The 8,339-nt window shown below is 59.0% G+C and overlaps 1 protein-coding gene across 1 annotated transcript; it reads left to right on the top strand.

Annotated features, from left to right (window-relative positions):
- Nucleotides 1-7,236: 7,236 nt before the first annotated feature.
- Nucleotides 7,237-7,638, top strand: NHLH1 (nescient helix-loop-helix 1). The gene has a single exon (XM_006743434.2). The coding sequence runs from the start codon at nucleotides 7,237-7,239 to the stop codon at nucleotides 7,636-7,638; it is 402 nt and encodes a 133-aa protein (XP_006743497.1).
- Nucleotides 7,639-8,339: the final 701 nt, after the last annotated feature.

Here is an 8,339-nt window from a genome sequence, read left to right as displayed (position 1 = left end):
GAGGGGGTGGGGGGGGAGGCCGGCGGGCGTGGCTGGGAGGGGAGTGGGCCCGGAGCTGCTGGTGACAGATGGGTGGACACAAAGAGCAGAGCTGCGGGGAAGACAGATGGATGGGGGAGGGAGGAGGGGAGGCTGGAGGGGCAGTGGTTGGAGGCCTTAATGAGATTGGGGCTGGGCTGGGGCTGCGGAGAGGTGAGCGAAGAGGAGAGAAGAAAGCCGAGGCCGCCCGGGAGGACAAAGGCAGAGAGGCCCGGGGCCCGGGGCGGGAGAGGGCCCGGCCGGCCGCTGGAGAGGGGGGCTTCCAGCCGGGCTGGCAGCGAAGGGGGTGACAGATTGCGTGGTTCACCAGAGTGGAGACCCGCTGTCACCTTCTAGAGGCACCGAGAGGGGAGATGGAGAAAGACCGACTGACAGAGCCAGCGTGGGAGCAGACAAGGAGGTGGAGGAGGGCCAAGGCTTCCCAGCCACACCGAGGCCCCGGCCCAGGCTCCTCCTGCGGGCCTTGCTCCCGTGAGCCAGGACTCGAACCAGTCTCTCCCCGCATAACAGCCCAGCCGGGGCCACTCCCGGGAAAGGGTCAGGCAGCGTGGCACCGCGAGGGTTAACGCCGTCTGCTCTCCCTGCCAGCGCTCGCCTGGTTGGGTCCCCAGGGCTCCCCACATATGTCACCCCCTCTCCTGCCAAACCCACTGCCTCCCAGCTCCTCCAGGCCTCCCCCCACCCTCAAGGACTGGGCCCCGGCCCCTGTGTCCTCCCCACACTCCAACTTCCACCCCAGCAATCCACCTGGAAGGCTGTGTAGACATGAAAACATGGTGACAATCTGAGAAAGTGAACACCTATAACACACAAACTAATGACAACAAGCCATAGGGCCATGCTCATCCCCCTTCCTGCCCTTCCTGCCCTCCCTGTGGCAGAGACCTTCACCCAGCTGGGGGGGGGGGGTCTCCTGCCCCCTCAGGCCGGGGCTGCGGGCAGCCTGGGCTGACCTCAGAGCTCTCCCTGCTCCCTCAACCATAATGCTTCAAATACATGCATGCATGAAGGTCTTGCCACCTTCAAATCACCGTGCACAAATTCAAGGCATGGGGCGAGCACTCGGCCTCGCGCTCCCCCACGCATTGTGTGACAAGTGCCCTGTGAGGAAGGCAGCAGGATCCCCATTTCACAGAGGACAAAATAGCCTCAGTCAAGATTAATGACCTGGCCAAGGTCACTGGGACTTGGTCGACGGGCTCCCGGTTCAGTGGAATTACTCATTCTTTCTGATACGCCATGCTTTTGGCTCCTCTTTATCACAGGCTTGTGTTCTTGGCTACTCCCCTGAAGAAAAAAAATTGAATCCCTGAGTGAAGATTGGGGCCGGGGGCCCCAGAGTCCAGGGTCCCAGGTGAAAGATGCAGAGGAGAAGGAGGTCCTAGGGCAGCCTCTCAGCCCCCTCACCATCAAACCCCAGTTTGTGGGGACAGCTGGGGCTGGGTACACCAAGGATGGCATCAGAGGCCTGAATTCTCAGAGCCAAACAACCTACAAGGAGAGAAGCTGAGGACAGGGACCCCATTCCTCCCTGCCTTCCCACCCCACCCCCAGCATGCGGTGCCTCTGCTTCTGGGGTCTCTCTAGGTTCTGCTTCTGTTTCCCTCGACATCTCCCCCTGTGGGATCCGGGCCTCCCGGCTTCAGTCACAGTCCCTCATCCCTAGAGTTCTATGAATCTGGTCTCCCCGTCCCTGGTGCCCTGCCTCCTCCACGTCTGTGTCTCCACCCTGTCTTGGGGCCTCCCCCAGGGCTCTCCAGTACCACGCAGTATCATCGCAGAATTCCCGTGTATCTCCGGTCTGTGTGTCTCCCCCCACCCCCCGACCTTGCATCTCTGAGTCTCCGCAGAGCCTCCCCATCCTGGCAGTTCCTCTCTGGTGTCTCTCATCTCTCTGTGTCCCCCGCACGTCCATCTCCCCGTGCCTGCCCCATGTCTGTTACCCACCGACAGTGTGCTCGCTGTCCCCACATCTCCCCCTGGCTCCCCTTCCTCTTCAGCCCCCGTTGGTGGGCATCTCTCCTCTCCCCACGGCACTCTCTCCTGGGTCTCTCTGTCTCCCAGTTTCTTGGACAGGGTGGAGGGCAGGAGGGTGGGGGAGGTAGCGTTGCTGTTGCTGGGGGCTCATTAGGTGGAGATTGGTTTTTAATCAGCACCATGGCAATGATGATGCAAGAACTAAGACGCCACCTGATCCCCTGCCCCCAGCCCCCCTCCTCAAGCCTCCTTTCCCCTCCAGCTCAGCCCATCTGCTGGCGCCCGGGCACCTGTCTGGGCCTGCCCAGGTGGGAGTTGGCACCTCCCAGACCTGGGGGTGAGGAGTGGTGGGGAGCTTGGGGAGGGATTATAGGACTCCCCTTAGGGAATGCCTCACCCTGGAGAAAGCCCAGAAAAAGGTCGATCCGGCACCAGGGAAACGGCAAATGCCTCCAACAACCTGCAGGTGGGGTGTGCTCCTTCTAAGGTCTGGGCCCTTTATGCAATAGCTCAATCTCCATGGCAACCTAAGAAGCAGTTATAATGAACCCCATTTTACAGAAAAGGACAGTGGAGGCTCAAGAGGTTAAGTGACTTGTCCGAGGTCACACAGCCGCCAGGGCTTTCTTCACCGCAGCACCCTGTCTCTGCAGGGCTCCCGGCCACGGTTCATTCCGGATACTCGCAAAGGCTCCTTGAAGATACCCAACAGCTGGCTGGACGAGAGGACTAGACACACAAACCCAGCCCACATCCTCTCTGTGCTTCCCTTGGTCCCGGCCCCTGCCACCCTGCACGCACGCACACACACACGCGTGCACATGCACACGCACCCTCGGGCTGGAGGCAGCTGAGCTGCCCCTGTGAACTTAATCAATGCCTGTTTGCATGTAGTTCTGTATCTGGTTTTCTCACTGCTCATTTGCTGCCCCGGCACACTCCCAGCTGCCCAGGCTGCCCTGCCTTCTCCCGCGTCCTTCCTCTGCCTTTAGCCCTTCCTTTCCTCCCAAGGGCCCCTAATTCCCAGTGGGTCAGCCTAGAGAAATTCCTCGTGGGCTCTGTGTCAGGAATCTGACCCCACTCCTCCTGGTGACGGGGTAGGTGGGAAGACGAGGGCTGGGATAGAAGCTGTGGGGTGACTGAGTCCCAGGGTGACGAGGGGCAGGGGCCTGAACAAGAGCCACAGACAGCCTGCCAAGGGGTCCGCTCGGCTGCAGCTTCATGAAGGATGAGAGCTTGCGGACGGCAAGGACTCTACTCTGGGATCCTCTTCCGCGTTTTAGCGCTGTCCACTTGCACTTTTCTAGATTTCCCTGTTAGTACCTCGGAGAGCTTTCTTCCCGGGAGAAAAGACACAGGGAAGGGGCCGTCAAAGTCACACCGGGACTCGGAATAGGACCATGGCACTTAAACCTGGCATGCTGGGGGCCCCTGTCCCTGCTGCCCCTGGTGTGGAAGACTGAGGGGTTCATCTGTGATCCTGCCCTGGCTCTCGCCCCAGCCCCACCCCTTCCCGCGGCTCTCCATTTCTTGCTTATGAAATATGCATGGAGAACAGATGTCCCTGCTCCCCTACTCCCTGCCCCCCCCAGGGCCAGCCCCTACCCCCAGCTCCCAGGAGGTGGGGTGGGGGGGTGTTCCCAGTTCCCTCTGCCAATGGCTGCCTGGCCTGGCTGTTTAATATTGATGAGGGGGGGGCCTGGGCCAGCCAATGGAGAGCTGGGGGTGTGTGTGTGTATCTCCATATATACACAGGGCTGGGCCCGCTCAGGTGTGTATGTGTCTGTGGGGGTGTGTGTATATGTGTGTGCGTGCGTGCCGCTGGCCCCCGTACCTGGCCAAGCCCACCCCCTCCACCTGGGCCCTATACCCTCACCATGTGTACCCCTCTCATCAGCCCTGGAGCCGGGGCAGCCACGCCACACTGCTGTTCCCGAGAGCTCTAGAAAGCTGGTCCCTAACTTTGCAGACGGATGAGCTCTGAGCAGCCAGAGGAGACTGGGGCTGTCAACGCGGCCCCCTGTCCTGCCAGCGTGGATCCCCTCACAGGGTCTTCCTAGGTAAAGGGAGAACTGTGGGCTGGGGAGGGGTGGGTGTGTCCCTTGCACTCTGGCTCAGGTCCCCTCCCTGAGCCTCCCTCTAGATCCTCTCTCCTGTGTCCCTGCACTTCCCTCTTCCCCACTCCTCCCCTTGGACTCTTTGTGCCTGTCTGTTCTCCATCGGGTTGAGCATGGCGGAAGTGGGGCTGGAGGTCCTACCCCCGATGCTTGGGATTGCTGTTCTCCCTCATCCTTGGAGCCTGGAACTTTGGGACCAGAAGTGGATTGGGGGTGAGGACTGCATGGGTAAATAGAAGCTGCTGCCAGGACCGGAGCTGGGGTGGACGGCGGGGCCCGGTGGAGGTGGGACAGGGGTCAGATTGGGAGCACATGGAGGGGAGGGGTGGGGAGGGCATGGCAGAGCGGTCAAGGGTGAAGGAACACGGGCACGGGGCAGAGGGAGAACGGGCTGATAGATGTGCTCGGAGGAACACGCAGCTGAACTCTTGAAGCCCAGGGGCAGTAACCAGGTCCTGGAAGGTGCAGACTTCGGGGCCTCCCACCCTGTTGACACCCCTCTTGTCCCTTTGGAGCCCGGAACGTGGAGCGTGTTTTGAATTTCAGCACTGACCACCTTCTGTTTTGTGTGATGGTTGTGCGTGTGTGTCTGTTAGATGTGGAGACCCTTGCACCCGCCAACCCCCAGCAATTAGTAACTATTTGTCAACTATTCCTGAGCCTGGCTTCTCTGCAGTGGGGTGGGGCAAGGTGGGGGGTCGTGACCCCTGGGAGGAGGGCCCTCAGGCAGGAGAACCAGGCTGGTGAGGAAGGGAAGGAGCCTCGGCGTTTCTGTTTCGGGCAGCTCGGTCCCACTGAGCTCCCAGTGAGTGGTGCCCTCTTCCCCCTAACACTCCTCCGAAGCAAAGCCTTCCCAGACCTTTCCCTGCTGCCTCACCCTGACCTCCTCTGGTCCCAGGGACAAGCCAACCTTAGCCAAGTCCCATAATGGTGTCCCCAAGAAGCTGTCCACGTCCCTTTCCCTGCAGGCCATATCTGAGCGGATGGGGGGTTGGGGAAGTACCCCGAGTGGGAAGCTGATGATGATCTCTGTCCCTCTTCTTCTTTGTGGAGCCACCAAAAGCACCAGGGAATGGCGCCCCACGGCTGAGGGTGTTGGGGACAGAGTTAGAGGAAGGCGCTGGTCCTGAGGAGGGTCATCATGGCCAGAAGAGATACCGTCCCCTGACTCTAGTGGACAGGGTGGTAGGATCAGGTGTCTGCAGTGGTCATGTTGGGGGGTGGGGGGCCGGCAGGGACTGAGCCGGGGCAGCTGTGCTGAGCTCCATATGTCCCAGTCCACTCTACAATGGGCAAGCTGCGTGTTTATCCCCTCCCCCCGCCCCCCCCCCCAGAGAGGCAGCAAGGCTGGAGAGAGGCCCTGAGAGGGAGGAAAGGGCAAGGCCAAGGCTTATAGCTCTCCCATCACAACTGGGGAAGGTTTCGAGGCACGGCCAACCTCTCTTGAAATTGTGACTGCAGTCTTGCTCAGTGTTCTTTTTCTTTCTATTACTACAGGATATTTTTATTATGGTTAAAAAAACACGAACATAAAATTTACCATTTTAAGCACACGGTTCAGTAGTGTTAAGTATGTTCACACGGTGGTGCAACAGATTTGCAGAACTTTTTCATCTTTCAAATCTGAAACTCTACACCCTTTGAACAACACTTCCCCCTTCCCCCCACTTCCCCCAACTGCCATTGTACTTTCTGTTTCTCTCAAGTTGACTGCTTAGATCCCTCATATAAGTGGGATCATACAGTATCAGTCTTTTTGTGACAGGCTTATTTCATGTAGTGTAATGTCCTCAAGTTTCATCCCTGCTGCAGCACATGGTAAGATTTCCTTCCTTTTTAAGGCTGAATAATATTCCACTGACTGTATATGCCACATCTTTATCCAGCCATCTGTCGATGGACGTCTGGCTTCTGTCCGTATCTTCTTTATTCTGACTAGGGCTACAGTGAACATGGAAGTGCAGATATCTCTTTGAGATCCTGATTTCCATTTTTGGGGGATACCATCCAGAAGTGGGACTGCTAGATCAGCTGGTCGTTCTATTTTTAAATTGGGGGGGACCTCCATTAGGTTTTCCATAGTGACTGCACCATTTTGCAATTCCACCAACACACCAACATGGCACAAGGGACTCACTTTCTCCACATCCTCACCAACACCTGTTATTTGATGTTGTTTTTGTTTTGACAGTAGCCATCCTCACGGGGGTGAGGTTTTAGCTCATTGTGGTTTTGATTTGCTTTTCTCTGATGATGAGTGATGTGGGGCATCTCTTCATGCCTGCTGGCCATCTGTGTATCATCTTTGGAGAAATGTCTGTTCAAGTTCTTGGCCCATTTTTTAATTGAGGGATCTGATGTTTTGTTGTTGTCGGGGTTCTGTATAATATTCTGGATATTCACCCCTCATCAGGTATATGATTTGCATGTATTTTCTCCCGCAGCTTGCCTTTTCACTCTTCTGATTGTGGCCTTTGACTTAAAAAGTTTTCAAGTTCAACATAGTCCCATTTGTCCTTTTTTGCTTTGTTGCCTTCCTTTTGGCATCATATCCAAGAAATCACTGACTGCCAAGTCCAATGTCATGAAGATTTCCCCTGTGTTTTCCTCTAGGAGCTGTCTCGTTTTAGGTCTTTAATCCTCCTGCTGGGTTATGTCCTCCCCCCCACCCGCCCCCACTCCGTCTCACCTCTCCTCCTTTCCTGATGCTCCCTTCCGGATTCTCTTCTTACCATCTTTCCTCCTACTCCTGTACGCCTGTCCACCTGCCTGTCTCTCCCAGACCGCCACCCCTCCCCATGTTTCTGTTCTCCCCCCGCAAGTACCTCCCTGCTCCCAACGCATCTCCGACCTTCCTCTTGCCCTCCCCATCTCCGAGCTGTCCCCTAATTCCGCCCTCCGCCCCAATCAATTTCTTCTTCTCTCCTCCAGGCTCGGCACTGGAACCCTGACCATGGGACCTTGAAGTGGCTCTGACCTCCTCAGCTCAGTGGCAGACCCCACTCCCCCAGGCCCTTCCTGCCCCTCCCACAAACAGCTTGCAGGCTCCCAGAGGGAGGGGTGGGGAGGAGATCCTGATCTCGCAGGGCAGGGGGCTTCCATCATGATGCTCAACTCAGACACGGTGGAGCTGGACCTGCCTCCCACCCACTCCGAGACCGAGTCAGGCTTCAGCGACTGCGGGGGCGGGGCGGGCCCCGATGGGGCTGGGCCTGGGGGTCCCGGAGGGGGCCAGGCCCGGGGCCTGGAGCCCGGAGAGCCCGGCCGGAAAGACCTGCAGCACCTGAGCCGGGAGGAGCGGCGGCGCCGGCGCCGGGCCACGGCCAAATACCGCACGGCCCACGCCACGCGGGAGCGAATCCGCGTGGAAGCCTTCAACCTGGCCTTCGCCGAGCTGCGCAAGCTGCTGCCCACGCTGCCCCCCGACAAGAAGCTGTCCAAGATCGAGATCCTGCGCCTGGCCATCTGCTACATCTCCTACCTGAACCACGTGCTGGACGTCTGACGGGGCCTGCCTCCGGCCTCGCGGGAGTCCGCAGGCCCCTCTCCCCCGCCCCTGCACCCCGGCACGGAGTCCCGCAGGCCCCGGGGCACAGGCAGGGTGCCCCCCGCAGGTGCCTGCTGGCTGGCGGCTAGCGGGAGCCAGACCTCCTCTTACCGACCCCAGGGCCCCCCCTAAGGGCGAATCTCATGTACCTCCCACCGTTTGTGGTTGGGGCCCAGCTGGTCAGAAACGTTTGCCTGGGTGGTCGGTGTACAGTTCTTGCGGGGGTTCCTAAGAGGCCCCCCTAGCTCTCTCAAGGGCTGCTGCCTCTTCTACCCCCACGACCAAATTTTCGGAGACCCCAGATTCTGTGTCTGTCTCCCAGCCTCTTTCCAGCTTCTGCTGCCCGGGAGGGAGGCGGCATCGGCAGGGGAAGGGGGAAGCCTGGGCTCCGAGTGCAAGGGGGGCTTCTTCTCAGACATCTCAGCCCAGCGCTGGTGGCCCGAGGGCCAGGCACGGCCAGGCAGGGGGCTCCCGAGACAGCTCCTGCCAGGGCAGTCGTAGCAGCGGGAATCGCAGAAAAACGCTGTTTTCTCTCGTTCCTGAGGCTCAGCACAGACAGACCTCGATCTTACTTGGTAGTGAGTGCCTTGCCCTCTCTAAGCTCCCTGCCCCCTCCCACCCAGCATCCCAATTTTCTCCCTCCCTGTGTACAGCTGTTG

The sequence above is a fragment of the Leptonychotes weddellii genome, chromosome 6 (genome assembly GCF_054177405.1).
Source record: "Leptonychotes weddellii isolate Sample4059 chromosome 6, ASM5417740v2, whole genome shotgun sequence".
NCBI lineage: Eukaryota > Metazoa > Chordata > Mammalia > Carnivora > Phocidae > Leptonychotes > Leptonychotes weddellii.
This window is presented reverse-complemented; position numbering and strand designations above follow the sequence as displayed.